Source organism: Cnephaeus nilssonii (genome assembly GCF_951640355.1).
Source record: "Cnephaeus nilssonii genome assembly, chromosome: 5".
In the NCBI taxonomy this organism is placed as follows: Eukaryota; Metazoa; Chordata; class Mammalia; order Chiroptera; family Vespertilionidae; genus Cnephaeus; species Cnephaeus nilssonii.
This window is the reverse complement of record NC_137076.1, coordinates 76016916-76037684: the sequence shown is the minus strand read 5'-3', so window position 1 is coordinate 76037684 and position 20769 is coordinate 76016916. Positions and strand designations below refer to the sequence as shown.

General features: G+C 38.4%; 1 protein-coding gene across 2 annotated transcripts in view; it reads right to left on the bottom strand.

Annotated features, from left to right (window-relative positions):
* Positions 1 to 20769, bottom strand: part of SEC24A (SEC24 homolog A, COPII coat complex component) — a 65601-nt gene that overhangs the window by 32604 nt on the left and 12228 nt on the right. For both annotated transcript variants that reach the window (XM_079772654.1, XM_079772655.1), the window contains exons 2-11: positions 19045 to 19521; positions 13875 to 14042; positions 11430 to 11507; positions 10489 to 10649; positions 10023 to 10195; positions 8666 to 8768; positions 7582 to 7708; positions 4627 to 4736; positions 2492 to 2604; positions 588 to 706 (exon numbers count right to left, since the gene is read on the bottom strand). In XM_079772654.1, coding sequence (XP_079628780.1) covers positions 588 to 706; positions 2492 to 2604; positions 4627 to 4736; positions 7582 to 7708; positions 8666 to 8768; positions 10023 to 10195; positions 10489 to 10649; positions 11430 to 11507; positions 13875 to 14042; positions 19045 to 19521 — 1629 coding nt within the window. The remainder of the gene's footprint in view (positions 1 to 587; positions 707 to 2491; positions 2605 to 4626; positions 4737 to 7581; positions 7709 to 8665; positions 8769 to 10022; positions 10196 to 10488; positions 10650 to 11429; positions 11508 to 13874; positions 14043 to 19044; positions 19522 to 20769) is intronic.

Sequence of the window (20769 nt, the reverse complement as noted above, 5' to 3'; positions counted from 1 at the left end):
GGTGTGGCTCAGTTCATTGAGTGCCATCCCATGCTCCAAAAGGTTGCTGGTTCAATTCCCAGTCAGGGCACATGGACAACTTGCGGCTAAATCCCCAGTGCGGGGGCGTATAGGAGGCAGCCAATTGATGTTTCTTTCTCTCCCTTTCCCTTTTTCTCTCTAAAAACATTTTTTTTTAAAAAAAAAGAAGATTGTCTTTCTCCATTGAATGTTTTTAGCATCCTTATATAAAAAAATCAAAACCCATACATATGTGATCGTTTATTTCCGGGTTCTCTATTCTATTATATAATTTCTATATAATTTCTGGGTTATCTATTGGTCTATATGTCTCTCCTCAAATACTTTTTGAATAAATGTGTTGCCTTGTTTATAAAGCACTTTACCTCCATAACCGATTCCTCCTTCTATTAAATGAGGGATTGAACTGAAGGACTCTTACAATTCCAACAATCTTATGATATTATACTCAAGGTTTTCCTCAATATAGAATTATACCATACACTCTTAATTTATCAAATAGTCATGAAATATTTCTAAAGCTACAAATGACTAAGATAGTTGAATAATTTCAAGTGTATATGTACCTTCAATATCTGAAACTATTAGCATCTGAGGTTGAGAGAGACCTTCTTGAAGACTGTAGAAGTGGATTGTACTATCAAATGTTATGAAGCCAATTTTTGTCCTAGTGTTGCCAGGAAGCCTAAAAGTAAATTTAGAAGAGTATTTTATCAAGTTTTCTCATATTCACATACATATATATTGAATATCCAATAAGAGTTACATAAAAATATCTACTTTCATATTATGGAATTTGTCCTAACATAAACGTTTAACCCATCCAATGTTTAATCACCATAAAAACATACCCTACTCAAAGTGAAAAACACTACACGTAACCAAACAATCAAGAAAACCCAGTAATAATACAGCAATTCAAAACTCATTACACCTATATAAAATTATATAATCACTTGGAAAATGGCATATAAAAATACTGGAAAGTATAAACAAAACTTTGTAGAATATTTTAATTTATAAAATATATTATAAAATTACTATATACCAACTCTAAAATTTAATATAAATTTAGATACTGCATAGCTGTTAAAAATTTTACCCATGTTTGGGTGAATCAGTGGACTCTTCCTCAACAGACAATCCTTATAACATTAAAAGTACAAATGCTGGCAAGAACAAGGATGCCCCTTATCATCAAGGTAAGGGAGTTAATCTGTTTCTGATGAGATTTGGTTTTCCATATTCTTCCATAGAACACAAGAACACTATAATGCATTATACTAAAAGGTCACACAAACTTTTATAGGTTACCCTAAGTAACTAAACACCATTTAAAGTACAGATGTTTAAAGAGAGAGAGAGAGAGAGAGAGAGAGAGAGAGAGAGAGAGAGAGAGAGAGGAAAAAAAATACAGATATTTTTAAATAAATAAAAAGTAAAGTACAGATATTTTAAGAGACTTATGAGACATAAAAGCCAAATGCAATGTGTAAAAATAGTTTAGGTTCTTATTCCAACAAACCTACAGTAAAGAAGCATTTTTGAAACAATCAGAACAAAAACTGAACTGGGTATTAGTTGATATTATAAAATCATTGCTAATTTTGTTTGGTGTAACACTCCTATTTTAATTAGAGCTAAAAATAATTCCAAGTATTTATAGGTAAGATGATATGCTGATTGAGATTTACACTGAAGTACTCAAGGGGGAGGTATGTTTGTGTGATTACATAAAGCAAAACAGCTGAATTATGTCCTGGCCGGTGTGGCTCAGTTGGTGGTAACGTTTTCTGTACACCAAAAGGTGGTGGGTTCAATTTCCAATCAAGGCACATACCCAGATTTTGGGTTCAATCCATGGCCAGAGCTAGTGAAGGAGGCAACCAATTGATGTTTCTTTCTCCCCGCCCCCCCCCCCCCTCTCTTTCTCTCCTTGTTTCCCTTCCTCTATAAGATTTAAGGGAAAAAAAAGAATAGCTGAATGCTAAAAATGTTAAAGTTGAGGGAGGAGGAATGGATATTTGGAAGTTCATTAAATTCTTTCTATTTACTCTATGTTTAAAATTTTTCTAAAATAAAAAGTTAAAATAGAGCCCTGACCGGTTTGGCTCAGTGGATAGTGTCAGCCTGCGGACTGAAGGGTCTCAGGTTCGATTCCGGTCAAGGGCATGTACCTTGGTTGCGGGCACATCCCCGGTGGGGGGTGTGCAGGAGGCAGCTGATCGATGTTTCTCTCTCATCGATGTTTCTGACTCTCTCCCGCTCTCCCTTCCTCTCTGTAAAAAATCAATAAAATATATATTAAAAAAAAAAGTAAAAATAGAATTTTGGAGAAAGCAAGGCCTAAAGTTCACAACTGACTTAAGTAGGCTTTTAGAATATTACATTGCTTTTTTTTTTGTATTTTAAAACTATCCATTTTGTAAACACTATTAGTTTCCAACTGAAGCTGAATTAAGATACTTACAAATCCAGATTGTCTAACAAACTCTGGCAAACTGAATTCAAGTATCCAGTTTCAATTGCATTGTGAGACACATCAAACACAAAGAGGTACACTGGAGGTTGAGGTGGTCGTAACTGAAAAAAAAAAAAAAAAAAAAAAAACTCATTAAATACATTTAATAGGATTAAATTTAAATTTATCATTTGTCCTGTCCACATACAGCAAAACAATAAAATAAGCATTATTTATAAATTAAATGAAGACTATAATAAACAACGGATTAAAAAATAATGTAGAAAGAATACAAGTTTAAAAAACAGGCAAGCCCTAGCCAGCTTGGCTCAGTGGATAGAGCGTCAGCCTGCGGACTGAAGGGTCCCAGGTTCGATTCCGGCCAAGGGCACATGCTTGGGTTGTGGGCTTGATCCCCAGTGGGGGGTGTGCAGGAGGCAGCCGATCAATGATTCTCTCTCATCATTGATGTTTCTATCTCTCTCTCCTCCCTTCCTCTCTGAAATCAATAAAAAAATATATTAAAAAAACAAAACAAAACAACAACAACAAAAAAAAAACAGGCAAAACTATACTATACTGTTTTCAGATGGATACTTAAGGGAAAAAATGAGGACGTGATTGCCATTAATCAGAAGACTGTTTTCTCCAGGACGGGAAGGAGAGAAAATGTGATCAGAAGGGCTTCTGGGGATATTAGCAACATTCAATTTCTCGACCTGGGTGATGCTAACACTGCATTTATAATTATTTGGCATACTATATATTTTTGTTTTATAGATTTTTCCATATGTGCATTATATTTCACAATTTAGGAGGAATTACAGTTCTGAAAGTGACAAGTTAAGTTGCCTGAGCTGGTTATTTAACAATCACATTTCAGCCAAGTTTCACAAAAATGTACGACTACATTTTTAAACTTCCCAATTCAAAGATCTGTTTTCAATTCAATAAAAAGCAGCAACCACAATCAGAACTGGCGCATATAGTGTACTAACTTTTGTGTGTGGGTGTTTGTTTTTTGTATATATCACTTGCTGAATTACAGAATCTGTTGTCCCAAGAGGTAAGTCGGGAAGAAGCAAAACCTCTTGCTATAGGCAAATTCCAAATTTAAAGAAAGCCATTTTTGTAAAACCTGGGAGATAAAACAAAAGAAACCCAGGAAGGCCAATTAAAAAGAACAAATGCTTCTGCACTTTTTGCTTTTAATTCAACAAAGGGACAGCTACTACCAAGTAACCATTCATACATTCTTTAATCTGCACTGGAAGATATTTTTTCCACTGATTTTTTTACAGAGAGTGGAAGGGTGGGAGAGAGGAGGAATTGGAAGGGGGAAAGAAAGGGAGGGAGGGAGGGAGGGAGGGGGAGAGAGAGAGAGAGAGAGAGAGAGAGAGAGAGAGAGAGAGAGGCATCTATGTGAGAGACACATTGATTGCCTACCACACGAGCCCTGATCAGGGCTGGGGATCGAGCCTGCAACCCAGGTACTTGCTCTTGACCAGACTCGAACCTGCAAACCTTCCCACTCACCAAAGGGCTGCAGGTTCGATTCCTGGTCAAGGGCACGTTTCTGGGTTGCAGGTTCCATACCCAGCTCCGACTGCATTTGAGAGGCAACCAATCTATGTCTATCGATGTCACTGTCTGTCTCTATCTCTCTCTGTTTCTCTCTCCCCTCTCTTCCACTCCCTCTCAAAAATCAATGGAAAAAATAGCCTAACTCCTTGAGTGAGGATTAATAAACAACAACAAAAAAAGTACTTGGAAAAGGATGCTCATCACACCATTATTTATAATTTAAAAAATTGAAGGGACTTAAAAGTAAATATGATCCCAATATGATATTGCAAATTTCTGGATGAACACACAAGAATTAGAAGTGGAACTTTACATACTAGTACACTTTTCAGACTTATCCTTACATACTGATTAACTACTTTTATAATGAACATGTATAACTTTTCTAAATTTAAAACTGTAACGTTTTGTTAAAGGATGCTATGTTGTTTTATTTAAATCCCACTATTATGAGATAAATACGTTATATAAAAAAAGAAAAGAAAACTTATCCCGGACGAGCCCCGAAAAAACAAAAACAAAACAAAAAAACAAAACAAACAAAAAAAAAGAAAACTTACCATGTATTCTGAAGGAGCCATAAACTCAATTGTAGCATTTTGAACTTCAGGTCTTCTGTGAGGTTCTCCATAGACTCTGGTCAAAGGGTTGTACATGAATTCTTCAGGAACTATGTAAGTTGACAAAATAAAATGATAAAACTGAGATTAAGTTTAATAAACCTTTTGTTTGGCTGTTTTCTTATTTAGTAATTTATAAATACTTCAATATAGACTAAATGTTAAGGGATAAGATGTACACTTTGTTTTTGAGATCCATTCAAGTTCTTCATATACTAAATGGTCCTGCATGTCTTACTTTTATATACTAAATCACTGTTATTTTTTTTCTTCCCCTGTCTTCTAATATCCTCTTCATTTTCATTCTTGCTAAAGCTTTTCTAAAATAGCTTGAAAAAATGATAAAAACTCACTAAATGCCAATAATTTTTTTAGCAATGCTATTAACATTTGACACATAATATGTACAGACTTTGGATACTCCTAGAAAGGTACGGTAAAAACACTTAAAAGTTTAAAGTCTAAAGGTATGGTAAGTTTCATTAATTAGTAAAACCTCTATGGAACATCAGTTGCTTACCACTTACAATACAATGGAGCTCAAAGAGTATTTTCTACATGAATTATCATTGCAGCTGTCTTCTAACTGTTTAGAAATTCAAATTCTTATGTAGCTAAAGGATAAGCCATAGTTCATGAAATGGTCTGTGCTGCATATGAAAATGACTTTAACCTTTATTACCATTTCATTTCATATACTGAAGCACATATACATAAGATTTTAAGGTGTACTAAACACTATACATATATTTTCTGAATTATCCTATCTAATAATAGACAAATATGCAAATTGACCGTACCTTCGCTATGCCCGCGATTGGCCAGGAGGCGCGGGGGGGGCGGGACTCAGGGTGGCCGGGGTGGCCGATTGGGCCGGCGGGATGCTGAGCTCGCGTCGCCAGCGGCGGCTCGAGCTCAGCGTCTGCGCCATGGCTGTGCTGCGGCACAGAAGGGGCCTCTGGGGCAGCGAGCTCACGTCCCGCCACGGACCATCAAAAGCAGGGGAGCTGGGTGCCTGTCTGCTCAGGCACCAGCGATCAAAAGCAAAAGTGTGGGAGCTGGGTGCCTGTCCGCTCAGGCACCAGGCCTTTCAGAAGCCTCCGCCGCGCCGGAGGCTTCTGAAAGGCCTGGTGCACCAGCGGACAGGCACCCAGCTCCCCCGTGATCGAAAGCGAAAGCGTGTAGGGGACCCTACACGTGCATGATTGAATCATGCACTGGGCCTCTAGTTATTGAATAAAAAGAATGCTCTACTCTATCCTCACTTTCCTCTACTCTTGAATGCATAAAGTAAGTAGAACAACAAATCAATGTCTCTCTCTCTAATCAATAAATAAAAAAATTTTTTAAATGGTTTTGAGAGCTATCTTAAATTCCTTTATTTCTCAATGCTTAATGAAATTTCCTTCCAAGCAGAGACTTAATTTTCAATGTGGATATCAGCATACCCTTTTTCTTCTAGAATCCTATTAAAGTGTAGTTGGTTAGATGATATTCCTCAAAAGTAAATTGTGAAACAGTTGAAAGAGATCTCCTCCTTCTCATTTACTGAGAAAACTACATTCAATTAACCTTCTAGCACTGCCCACCTCCCTTCATACAGCAGTGAATAAAGCTAATGGCAGCTATTCTGTGGACTTACTTTCTTTTACCCCTAGACCAGTGATTTTCAACCTTTTTCATCTCATGGCACACATGAACTAATTACTAAAAATATGTGGCACACCAAAAAATATATTATATATTTTGTCGATCTGACCAAAAAAAAAAAAGTTATAATTTTGATTCATTCACACCAGACGGCTATTGTTGTGTTGGCTGTTGTCATTTTTTATTTGACAATCTAAGGGAAAAGAGGTCAGTGTCCCTGACTAGTCAGGTATTGTGTTTTAAAAATTCTTTCCCTCTCTCTGTCTTGGTGCACTGTTTCAAAATCACTGCCCTAGATTAAAGGCATGGGACATTTTCTAAATCAAAATATTTCATAAATTATAGACTTAAATAACAGCATAAAATATGCCACTTATTATTATACCCAACATAATAAATGTAAAATAGTGGTATCAAAGTAATACTATCACTTTTTTTTTTTTTGCCTAAGAAGAATATAATCTTCTTCTATACTAATAAAAGGGTAATATGCTAATTAGACCAGGAGACCTTCCAGATGTCCTTCCAGACAAAGCCATGGTGGTGGGGCTGAGGCAGAGGCGGTTAGGGACAATCAGGTCAGGAGGGGAGGGCAGTTGGGGGGCGAGCAGGCCGGCAGGGGGTGCAGTTGGGGGCGAGCAGGCTGGCAGGGAGGGGCAGTTGGGGGCAAGCAGGCCGGCAGGGTGGGGGCAGTTGGGGGCAATCAGGCCGGGAGGGGTGGGCAGTTGAGGGAGAGCAGGCTGGTGGGGGGGGCAGTTGGGGGTGATCAGGCCAGTGGAGGGGGGCAGCAGGGGCAAGCAGGCCAGCAGGGGGGGCTGTTGGGGGCAAGCAGGCTGGCAGGGTGCAGCAGTTGGGAGAAGGCCAGAAGGCAGAGTGGTTAGAGGTGATCAGGCAGGCTTGCAGGCAGGCAAGCGGTTAGGAGCCAGCGGTCCTGGATTGCGAGCGGGATGTCTGACTGCCGGTTTAGGCCCAATCCCTGTGGGGTCCCAGATTGGAGAGGGTGCAGGGTGGGCTGAGGGACTCCCCCGCCCCTCCGCCGCACAAATTAACTAGTGCACCAGGCCACTAGTTATTTATATGTAAGAATAAGTGCATAGAAAAAAGTTATCAGAAGCTATTTCTGAATGGAATGTTTATAGGTAAGTAAGACAGGGATATTGATTTTTTTTTAACTTCATATCTGTATTATCTGATTTCCCTACAATGGAAGTAAAAATTTTTAAATGTTTCAAAAATAAAACATACCATCATTGACTTGGTAACATAAGTTACACTTCCATCTCCTTTGATCAAGAAAGCTGACAAAAGGGTTGATGTATGTCCTGCATGAACGGCATCTCACAATTGTACTGGAGGTAACCACAGGCAATTGCTGAAAAAACAGAACTAATTTTTTTAAGGCAGTGATCATCATGACTAAGGCGAAGCATTAATCATACCTTCCAAATAATTGTTGGGATATTATAATTTTGGAGGAAAAACCCCAGGGTAAAAAGTTTCCAAAATGCAACACAAAAAATTATGTAGCAGAGATGTATTGATTTGAAACCCTGTTGCTTTCTCCAGGACTGGTCTCTTAAATTTTACCTTTTAAAAAGTATTTATTTTCTCATTAAACATTTACACGCAAAACCAACATAGTAAATTTATAATGTATTTTTGAGATGGGTGGCAAAGGAATGATTAACATTCTAAAACAGGGGTGGGAACCTTTTTTCTGCCAACAGCTATTTCAATATATATAACATCATTCTTAGACCATACAAAATTAGCCTGCTATATTTGGTCAAACATTCAATTAACTCACCTCTAATGCCTTGGCAGAGCCAGACCAAATTATTTCACAGGCCTTATAAGTTCCCCACCTCTATTCTAAAACAAATTATTTCAAAGTTCCTTCATGTTACAGTAAGAGGCTTACTAAGTTCTCATGAAAGAACTGTCATATTTAAATATTCAATTAAACTTTGCAATTATGTTCCTATTTAAAGTTTATCCTACATTAAAAAAAAAGTTGTAAAGTCTTAATATAAAAATATCAGTAAAGGCAATAAAATCCTATAATCAATTGGAGGTTTTTCTTGGGAAAATCAATTCACTTATGCACTGATCCTCTCAACAGTATGTGGCCATATGTCAAGGTCCCAGAGCCTCAGGACAAAAGTGAAAAGGCTTTTTTGAGGGAGTGGGGTAGGGTCGATCAGAAGGATTTGGGCCCCTTTTCTTCTTTTTTTAAAAACAACTTCCTAAAGAACAAATTTTATTCCAAGAATGGCAGAACTGGGAGACTGGGTAAAGTATTTTAATAGGTAAATAATTTATAACTTACCATTAGGTCTTTGAAAGGATGAAGCAGCAGTCCTAACGGAAGTTTGGCTTTATTCAGTAAGGCCTGAGTCTGAGGAATGCTAGTCAGTGTACATCGAAATAACCTATATTAAAGTAAAAATAATGTATCAGTTGTTGCTATGATTATTTTTGAACAACAACAACAACAAAAAGATTTAAAAGGTACACATTTTGCCCTGGCTGGTTTAGTTCAGTGGCTAGAGGGTGGGCTCAGACCGAAGGGCTAAGGGTTTGGTTCCCAGTCAAGGGAATGTACCTCGTATCTTGGTTGTGGGGTTGATCCCCAGCCCTTGTCAGGGTGCATTTGGGAGGTAACTAATCAATGTGTCTCTTTCTCTCTCCCCTTCCTCCCTCCCTTCCACTCCCTCTAAAAGTCAAAAGAAAAAATATCCTCAGGTGAGGATTAATAACCAAAAAAAAAAAAAAAAAAGGGTGCAATTTTAACACTGGATCAGATTACGAATACATAAAATATTTCAACAGGCTCTCTCAAATTCTATCCCATTTAAATACTTAAATCCTATTCAGAAAGAGAGGGTAGATGGTTACAATCTGTAGCATATAATCAAAGAAAAGTCTCTTCTCTGCTTGTGTGTAAATCTAGACTATCAAATGATCTGTGTGTGTGTGTGTGTGTGTGTGTGTGTGTGTGTGTGTTAATGTTAATCCTCACCCGAGGAAGAGAGAAGAAAAGACAGAGCGAAACATCAATGTGAGATAAACACATCAATTAGTTGTTTCCTGCACACGCTTTGACCAGGGCCTGGGCCGGGGAGGAGCCTGCAACCAAGGTACGTGCCCTTGACTGGAATCGAACCCAGGACCCTTTGGTCCTCACGCCAATGCTCTATCCACTGAGCCAAACCGGTGATGATCCAAATTTGCTGAAGGTTCTAAAATACTATTTATAACAAAATTCAATTTATCACAACATCTTCACTTTATATATTTAAGCCTATATGGTCAATTTTAAGGAAAGAGCGTTATAATTATGTTTTTTATAAAAAACAATTTGAAATCAGAGCAAATAAAGGATTATATAGAATTAAATCTCCGTACTTTGGACTGAAGAAATAATGTAGCTACCATAATGATAATGAATATCACACTACCATTATAGCTGATAAAGGCAGCAATCATCTCAGAAGTTGCAATCCTATTTCTAAGCTTAGAACATTTCAAATATCAATTAAGTAAGCAACTAAAAGAGTTGTTTTCTACCCGCAGAACTACTTTCATAAATTAATATATCTGCATAACTTGTTCATAATATATGACTCCAAAGAAATCTGGAAAATTTTTAGAATGAGTAAAATATAAGAAACACTGAGCCTTACTCTGGGTTACAGTTGAGTCTCTGGATATCTTCATGCAAATTTGGAACCGGAGGCTGCAAAGGTGTTGACGGAAGCATGTTTCTCTCATGAAGAAGGTTAATAACTCTTAGCCCGTCTGGATGTAGACTTAATCCACTCATGCTTGCAGTTAAATGATTAGCACCTAAGGAATTCTAAAGATGCATAATTTGAAGGTAAGTAATCTTTATAATGTCTTCAGTTGAAAACAGAAGTGTGTAAGGACTTAGTTATTTAATTTCTCTTTAAATAAAACCGTAATCTAGACTTTCTGATCAATTTTTTGGTTCTGGAGATATGTAACAGGTCTTATGAAATATCCATTGTTATTCTAATGGGTTAAAAATGTTCATTATACATGTCCTGAAATTTTTCCATGTATTTACAGTTTAAACAAAAAGGTGAAAATCAGTAAAAAAACAACAACAACCAGAAACAAAAAGTTTACCTGGGTAAAGGCCTGTGGCCCACTTGGGTAGCTCAAGGAAGAGGGTGGCATTCCGGTTGTACTAGGTGGTTGTGTGTTCTGATAACCAGGTGGTAAAGAGGGATATGAATATCCAACACTTCGGCTCACTGTAGGATTCTTAGTAGTAAGCTGTGGTGTTGCTAGAAACAAGGTAACTTTTAAGTTCTATTTTACACTCCAGAATACTTTAAATCAACACATAGGAGTTATAAATCATAGGAGTTATAATTCCAAAATCCTTTCGATAAGTTAATACTTTCATTTATCACTTTTTTAAAATAAGACAAATACTAGCAACAAAGTAATAGCAATGATTAAAATCTACTTAATGTAGCCCTAGCTGGTTTGGCTCAGTGGATAGAGAGCATCAGCCAATGGACTGAAGGGTCCCAGGTTCGATTCCAGCCAAGGGCACATGCCTGGGTTGCAGGCTTGGTCCCCAGTGAGGGGGGCGTGCGGGAGGCAGCCGATCAATGATTCCCTCTCATCATTGATGTTTCTATCTCTCTTTCCCTCTCCCTTCCTCTCTGAAATCAATAAAAATATATTTTAAAAAAACTACTTAATGTAGACTACAACTATAAACACAAAAATAAGTTTTGTATAGTTAATTTACTTTTATATGTATGAAACTTTGTATTCAGATGAAAATTCTAATTTAAAATAACTTTAATGAAAACATACTAAATGTTCAATTGGTTAAAAAATTTAAATAGATCTAATTGGTAAAAAATACTCTATAGGCATAGCATCATAATAATAAAGCCCACAATCCCAACCCTGAGGGGGAAAAAATTAACAAAAGGAATCTATATGCATGGAGATAAAAAATGCTAACAATAATCATTGTTGTGGGACATGATTATAAAGATTTCTTGTTTCCTAAAATCAACAACAAGAAAACTTTCATAGCATCTCACCCAAGAAGCCACCGCCTTCAATTTCATCATAACTATTGTGAACCACCATAGATCCATTATTGGTACTTGATGTTATACCTAAGAAAAGTTTATTAATATTTACATTAGAACAATTGTTACAATTTCAATAAGACTGGAGCTAATTTAAGATAACTTTTCAAATGACAAATATAGTTTAAACCACAGCCCAAGAAAAATATCAAATGTTGAAATAAAAGTTTTAAACAATGCCAGTTTTTAAATGTACAAAATATACCAAAGTAGCAAATAATTTTATAAACTTCTAAAAAGGATGGTCCTTTGTGGAGTGTACAAAATTATATACTATCTGAAAGATTTCAGCATTTGCAAGAGTAGCATTAAAAATCTCTTAAGAGCAATACACACTGAAAGAAAAATCACCAAAATCAATACTATTTAAAAATAAAATAAAATTATGAGAATAAAAATAACTTTTTTCAAAATATGAAAAAGGTAGAATTTAGAATTAATCTGAAGGTAATATAAATTAATTAGAACAACTGCCTCAGTCTAGAGAACCACCACTAAAATTTATTTTAAATCTTGTTTCCCCCCCAATTTGAAGAGTTAAAGTTAAATACCAGAGGCATCTGCTTATGAAGAGTAAAAATTTACTTCTAGGTATGTATGCTATTTCAGGTACAGAAGAAACTAAAATTAGTGACTAGCATCAACCTCTAGCACCTAAGTACAAAGGTGCTAATGTTAATATTTATTTTGACACCAAACAGATACATTTAAAGGTTTCAATACAGTTGACAACTTCTATGCAGTTCTCAAGACCACCATGATTTTAGTCATGAGTTGATACAGAAAAACTTTTTAAAACTATTTGCAGCCCTAGCTGGTTTTGTTCGATGGTTAGAGCGTCAGCCCATGGACTGAAAGGTCATAGGTTCGATTCCAAAAAAGGGCACGTACCTCCTCCGTTCAGGTTTGATCTCTAGCTCCATCATGGGAATGTGCTGGAGGCAACCAATCGATGTATCTCTCTCACATCAATGTTTCTCTCTCTGTCTCTCCCCTTCCCTTCTACTCTCTCTAAAAATCAATGGAAACATATCCTCTGGTGAGGATTAACAACAACAACAAAAAATTGTCTGCAGAGAGCAACTGATTGATATTTCTCTCTCATATAGATGTTTCTCTCTCTCTCCTTTTCTCTCTCTCTAAAAATCAATAAAAACATATCCCTGGGTGAGAATTAAAACAAACAAACACTTTGCAGAAACAAACAAAAATGGTGTGTATATTTTTAATTGGTTAAAATTTTAAATAATGTGGCAACCTGTGGGACATTGCTCTATCATTTTGTTATTCATTGTTAATACCATTCTTTTCAAACTACTCACAAATCTCCCTTCCTCCACACACTAATAATTCTAAAAAAAAGGAACTGCTACAAGAAAAATTATATTTATTGTATTTAGTAGTAGGATATAGGTAATGGTTTTTCCCCTCCTTTTCTGTTTTCCTATTTCCACATCTTGCTGCAATGGTTAAATTACTGCTAAAATCAAATTTTTTACTTTACAAAATGTTATTTAAATTAATAAACATTTAAAAATTATATCTGAAGACAATGCTTTAAGACATTTTATTTATATAAAACTTCAAAATGCTTGTATATTTAACTTTGTATTTAGATTCATAAATATTTGCTAACTAGAGTCCCGATGCATGAAAATTCATGCACTGGAGAGGGGGTCCCTCAGCCCGGCCTGCCCCCTCTCACAGTCCGGGAGCCCTCAGGGGTGGGAGGCAACCCGGTGATCAGGGGAAGGCGACGCCCCATTACACCTCTGCTGCTGCCACTGCCGGCAGTGCAAGCCTCGGCCGGCCCTGGTTACCTGAACCTCGAGCCGGCCCTGGGCAGCTGGGGGGCTGAGGGGACTGGGGACTCCAGAGGCAGGCACGTGGCTGAGAAAACTGGGCACCACCATCTTTGAGGGCATGGCAGTCAATTAGCATATTCCCTCCTTATTTGCTGTGAGCGCCACCATCTTTGCAATGGTGTGAGGGTCAATTAGCATATTCCCTCTTTATTAATTAGGGTATTTACAGTAATGGTGACGATCAAAATACCACTTCCATGGAAAAAAGCCAGTATATGAAAATAGTTCTAACAGAAAAGCAGGAACTCTCCTCTCACCTCCCTCTCCCGAAAGGCACCTAACTTTATAACCACAGCAATAAAAAAAGTTAACAGCAGTGGTTTCTGAATGCTAGTTCACAGCCCAGCATACATAGGACCATGGAATTCTGAGGAACCTCTTTAAACTCTAAATTTCTGAAAGCCAATCCTAATCAAAACAACTAGATTTTCTGGAAAAAATATGATATGGATACACAGATTTCAGATAATATTCATTCTTCTACCCTAAGTCAAACCTTTAGGACTTGACTTGGTTTTGCCATGCTTACCTTCTTGGTTGATAGGTGAATTAAATGAGGGCTGGGGCACATCCCTATGTGATGATTTCTGAGGACTTAGCGCCCTTACTGGAGGTGGTCCTCCAGTTGGAGGAGGCCCAAGAGGAACTCCTGGTTGGAAAGCGGTAGGCAGAGGTGGATTCAGAGGGGGTGCAGAACCTATGAAAACATTGGTTTTTCACATTACTTAAGAATTTAAGACAAGGCCAAATAGCCTTTCACTAAATCTGAGTAACTTTGAAATTTTAATTACAACCACCAACAAATTACCAGAAATATGTTAACTTCCCAGGTTTATGACTTAATTTATATGCATACTTTACATCTTGCCAAGTATCTCCTATAGTGCTTATCAGTAAATTATTAAAGCAGTATAAGTATAAACTCAACATCAAATAACTTATAAGATAGATACAATGCCCTCTCTATTGATTAATTTTTCATTGACTGGTCACAGAGTTTCAACAGGCCATGTCAAATATTCCAGTAGAAATTAACACGATAAAATTTTATTAATGACCTATTAATATAGTCCATTCAATTAACACTGATTAGGTTTAGAGTTAGCTTTGTAATTACTTTGTAATTTGTTAGTATTGTGATACTCTAAATTCTCTAAGTTTTATTTCATTCTGCTTCATTTTTATTGGTGGTGTATAACCTATTAAAAATGAGATTGTAACTTTGTACTTTGTTCAATAACGTAATAATAATCAAAAGTAGTTTACTTTCGTCCAGCTGGCATAGCTCAGTGGTTGAGCATTGACCTATGAACCAGGAGGTCATGGTTTGATTCCCCACCAGGGCACATGCCTGGGTTTCGGGCTGGATTCCCAGTGGGGGGTGTTCAGGAGGCAACTAATCAATGATTCTCTCCCATCATTGATGTTCCTATGTCTCTCTCCCTCTCTGAAATCAATAAAAATACATTTTTAAAAAAAGTAGTTTACTTTCAATAATGATTTAAATACTATATTAAAAACACTCCCGAAGCTTAAGAAACAGGAAATGAAATGATCCAAAGTTTATGCATATGCCTTATAGGTCACTATCCAAGAGGTGTAAAAATACTCATCAAACTAAGAATTACATGATATTTGTCCTTGTATCTACCAGTATTCTTACTGCCTCAACTACACCAATTTTCCATTAGGACAATTAAGTTCTGGCTAGTGTAAAAAACATTATCAGTTATTCTTGAGGAAATTCTTCTATGTGATATCAAAAGTTCCAAAACCCACAACCACCTATTCACTCAAGTCAACAGTATTACTTCCACCTTCTCATTTGCCAAAGAGAAGGAACAAAGTCTGCAAAGTAGATAAAATAATACTGATAAGTATGTGATTTAATTTTCCAGCCCAAGGCTTTTTTTTAGCCTCTGAATTTATAAGTGAAATAGGTAATAAGTTTTACTTTATAATATATTCTACAGTTAACCCTGTAATTTTGTACAACTAAAGGAATAAAGAAAGATAGGCAAATAACAAAAATTTTCAATATGCTTCTTCAACAGTGTTCAATTTTCCATGGCCAAATTGAAAAATTATTGTATTACTAAACTTTATGGCTCCCATAAGACTAATCAGTGCCCTGTTGACAAAAGTGAAGACAAAGATTACTACCATGTAACACCCTTATCAAAGAAGCACCCACACATATCTTTCATATCTTTGGCAATACAGACAAGTCAAAGGAACAAAAGGGCAAGGTACAGTACCAACTCAGCGTGAACAAGAACGTATGACACATCTGTTCACAAAAATGTAACAACCTAATGTTTAACAGCATTCAAGTGAACTTATAGAGATTTTCACAGCTTTAAAAAGAATATTTTTGAATAAAAAATGTGCTACATTTTATAGGATAGTCATTATTTTTTCAAGCTGCATAATTCTTATTTATAACAGTAATAACTAGAGTTTTAGAACCTGTCTCCTAAGATCCCTAAAACCAATGCAAGGATGCTAACAGATGGACTATTAGGGGGGAAAAAGAATTTTAATATATGGACTAGAAACTGAGTATAATTTATATATAGTTTTGAAATTGAACAACCAGGCACCTATTATTAATGATGGGTTGAAAAAAAACAGAGGTCAAATATAAAGAATTTTTTTCTCATAAGAAAAAAGAAGGGTAGTCATACATTTATTTTAGGTTCATTTTATTAGTTTATCTTTCTCCTACTTTTACGTGGAAACCTTCATAAGTAAAGACACTTGCTTATGCCTCTTTCACCAAATTTGTACTGCAGTCAAGGTGCTCTACCTGAAGGTTTCTGTTAGCGCCAAAAATATTTCAGATTATTATTTATTTATTTATTTTAAATATATTTTATTGATTTTTCACAGAGAAGAAGGGAGAGGGAGAGAGAGTTAGAAACATCGATGAGAGAGAAACATCGATCAGCTGCCTCCTGCACACCCCCTACTGGGGATGTGCCCGCAACCAAGGTACATGCCCTTGACCAGAATCGAACCTGGGACCTTTCACTCCGCAGGCCAACGCTCTATCCACTGAGCCAAACCGGCCAGGGCTATTTCAGATTATTGATCATGTGTTTTTAAGCAAGAAGAAGCTACACCTATACTTAAAAACACTTTTTATATAGTACCTGTCCCCAAATTATTTTCTTGTGGCTTTGGGAAAATGATTCAAGCCTCAGATTTCTTTCTTGTAAAAGAGACTGTTATGAAAATTAAGATAACACATATAAACGTCTGGCAAAGTGCTGGAAAATAATAAATATTAAATAATTGTTATGTATAATTATTAATTATGAAGTGAATATTCATTAATTTCAACTGACTGATGCTCACTCATGGTGTCAATAAGAATAAGAATAAAAGTAACCAGGAGGAAAAAAAAAGTAACCAGGAGATCCCTGGCTGAGTGACTCAGTTGGTTAGAGCAATACGCCAAGGTTGTGGTTCAATCCCCAGTTAGGACACGCACAAGAGTCAACCAATGAATGCATATATGAGTTTCCTGTCTATCTAGAATCAATAAATATAATTTTTTAAAAATTAAAAAATAGCCGAAACCGGTTTGGCTCAGTAGATAAGAGCGTTGGCCTGCGGACTGAAAGGTCCCAGGTTCGATTACAGTCAAGGGCATGTACCTTGGTTTCGGGCACATCCCCAGTAGGGGGTGTGCAGGAGGCAGCTGATGGATGTTTCTCTCTCATCGATGTTTCTAACTCCCTATCTCTCTCCCTTCCTCTCTGTAAAAAAAAATAAAATAAAAATCAATAAAATATATTAAAAAATAATAATACAATAAAAATTAAAAAATAAAAATAACCAGGAGAATTTTGGTTCTAACAATTGTGGGTCAAAAGATTTTGACAAAGAAATTAAGTTTCTAGAAATAGCCCTACTCTTTACAAGGCCAAATGCATTCATTAGGGTCAATGGCTGATCAAGGAGGTAAGAAAAATAAGTAATTTCAGCAGTTAAACTACAATGAAGTGTATATAGTATATGCTGTAATACACATGAGTATAAAAAGGTAACTATTGATTACTATTTCACTTGGATGCTTTCACAGTTCATTTCCTTGAGGATGTCTGCTGAGCAGATTCAACCTGCAGATCCCGATACAGGGTTTTAAATGCTTTTCAAAGTAACACTACTAATGTTTATAGGTGTATAAGACAAATTTTAATAGTTAAATGAACCAGATATGATCAAACATTGAGGTTAAAAATAAAAAGATAAAAGTCAGTCCAAGAATATATAGATTTCTCCCCAAAGTGATGTACAGCCAAAACAACCTTGAAAACGAAAAACAAAGTTGGTAGGGTCAGACTTCCCAAATCCAAAGATCACACTACAAAGCTACAGTAATCACCCCAGCAGGACCCCCCACCCTGAAGGGGGTGTGGTCAGCTTGAAAACAGCCCTCAGCCCCTCACCCAGGCTGGCCATGCCCCCCCAGCAGGGACCCTCACCCCATGGGGGCATGGCCGGCCTGCACACCACCACAGGCCCTCGCCCAGGCTGCCCCATGCCCCAAGGGAACTCCCACCCTGATTCAGGACACCCTTCAGGGCAAACCAGCTGGCCCCCACCTGTGCACCAGGCCTCTATCTATACTAATAAAAGGGCAATATGCTAATTAGACTGGGAGACCTTCCAGGAGACCTTCCGGACGTTCTTCTGGACAAAGCCATGGTGGCGGGGCCAAAGTAGAATCAGTTAAAGGCCAAGAGGGGAGGGCAGTTGTGGGTGATCAGGCCAGGATGGGACGGCAGTTGTGGGTGATCAGGCTGATGGGGGGCGGGGCCGTTGGGGGTAAGCAGACCAGCAGGGGGGCCAGTTGGGGGCAAGCAGGCCATCAGTGGGGGTTAGTTGGAGGTGATCAGGACAGTGGGGGGGAAGTTTGGAGTGAGCAGCCCAGCAGGGGGGAAGTTGGGGGTGAGCAGGCCGGCAGGGGAGGCAGTTGGGAGCGAGCAGGCCGGCATGGGGGGCAGTTGGGAGCGAGCACACTGGCATGGGGGGCAGTTGGGGTTGATCAGGCTTGTGGGGGGGCATTTGGGGGCAAGCAGGGTGGCGGCGGGGGGCAGTTGGAGGTGAGCAGGCCGGCAGGCAGGGTGGTTAGGGGCAATCAGGCAGGCAGGCAGGCAGGTGAGCAGTTAGGAGTCAGCAGTCTCGGATTGCGAGAGGGATGTCCGACTGCCGGTTTAGGCCCGATCCCTGTAAACCGGCAGTAGGATATCCTTCGAGGGGTCCCAGATTGGAGAGGGTGCAGGCCGGCCTGAGGGACACCGCCCCCGTGAACAAATTTCATGCACTGGGCCTTTAGTAAGAAAATAAAATAAAAAGACCAAAGAGAAACCACAGGGATTGATCTTCCATAGAATACAAAACAGAACCAATTTAATAAAAGTAATGGTCAATCCTTAAGGAAGTGGTTCTGCATGCATTCCAGAATCCCTGAAATATCATGAGTGACTCAAGAAAACACAGAGGATAAGATGCAAAGCAGGAACAATCAACAATTTTAAGTTAACTTAATGGTTAGAGAAGTAGTTCATTTAAACATTAAAAGTGATTTAAAAAATCAATAGTCTTACAATGTTTTTAAGACTTAAAACATTAATTCAAATGTCTAATTAAGCAAAAGTTTCCCATTTCTATATTTTAAAGAACTCTACCTGATTTTATGAAGTTGTTTTGATGTGAAGGATCTCCAGAAGAAACATATTGATGACTTGTCAAATTTGTATTCCCAGACATAGTTGGTCCAGTTGATACACGAGGATAATGGTTTGTCTGTGATCCTGTGGATGGATAGTTATACTGCCAATTCAGAGGTGGCGGTACGTTGGCTCCAGGATGAAAGCTACCAGAAGGCATTGGTGTAGCAGCTGGGTTCTGAGAAGCATGTTGTGGCATTCTGGGAACAGGACCACTATGGAGTGAAGGTGTCACTGGATTAGAAGCCACAGGTGGTCTATGAAGAGTCTGCCCAGGTCCCTGGTAATTACTTAATGGAGAAACAGTCTGAGAACCACCATAGTTTGACTGTCCAGAGACTGGATTCAAAGTCTTTGCTGGTATTAGATGAGAGTAGGATCCTGGAAGCTGAGAATTATATCCTTGTGCAGACAGCAGTGCATTTTGGATAGGACCTTCCAATAAGAGGAGGAAAAAAATCAGTCTTGCAAACAAATAAAGCAATACTTTAAAAAATACAATATAATATATGGTTTTATATATATATTTTATTGATTTTTTTACAGAGAGGAAGGGAGAGGGATAGAGAGTTAGAAGCATCAATGAGAGAGAAACATTGATCAGCTGCCTCCTGCACACCCCCCACTAGGGATGTGCCCGCAACCAAGGTACATGCCCTTGACCAGAATCGAACCTGGGACCCTTCGGTCCGCAGGCCAACGCTCTATCCATTGAGCCAAGCCAGTTAGGGCAAATATATGGTATTCTTACAAGTGATCACACCCCACGCCTGTCGCCCGCAGAGGTAGGCGACTGGTGGTGGGGAAGGGGCGGGGGCAGTGCCCCACAGATGGCAAGCAGTAGCAGCTGCGGGGGTGGGGCCAGCTGCGGGCAGCTGGGGGAAGGAAAGCCCCCCGATAGGCCCTGATCGCCAGCCAGTCCTAGGGACCCTACCCAAGGGGTCCTGGATTGGGAGAGGGCGCAGACCGGGCTGAGGGACACGGACACACACACACACACACCCGTGCATGAATTTTGTGCACCAGGCCTCTAGTTTGGTCATAACAAGGAATGAAGTATTGACAACACACTACAACATAAATAAACCTTGAAAACATCATGCTAAGTGAAGGATACTAGTCACAAAGGGCCATACATTATATAATCCATTTATATGAAATGTCCAGAGTAGAAAAACCCACAAACACAGATGTAGATTTATGGTTGCAGTGGCAAGGAGGAGGGAATGCGGAGTGACTACTAATGGGTATGGAGTTTCTTTTTGGGGTAATAAAAATATTCTAAAACTGATTGTAGTGCCCGGGTGGTGTGGTTCAGTGGTTGAGCATCAACATGTGAATCAGGAGGTCACGGTTTGATTCCCAGTCAGGGCACATGCCTGGGTTGCAGGCTTGATCTCCAGTGAGGAGTGTGCAGGAGGCAGCCGATCAATGATTCTCTCCCATCATTGATGTTTCTCTCTCTCTCTCTCTCTCTCTCTCTCTCTCTCTCTCTCTCTCTCCCTTTCCCTTCCTCTTTGAAATCAATAAAAATACATTTTTAAAAAACCTGATTGCTATGAGCCTGACCAATGGTTAAGGACAACAGGGGTGTGGAGGCATGTGTGGGGAGGGGTGTGGGATGGAAATGGGGGGATGAGGACAAATATGTGATACCTTAATCAATAAAGAAATTAAATAAAT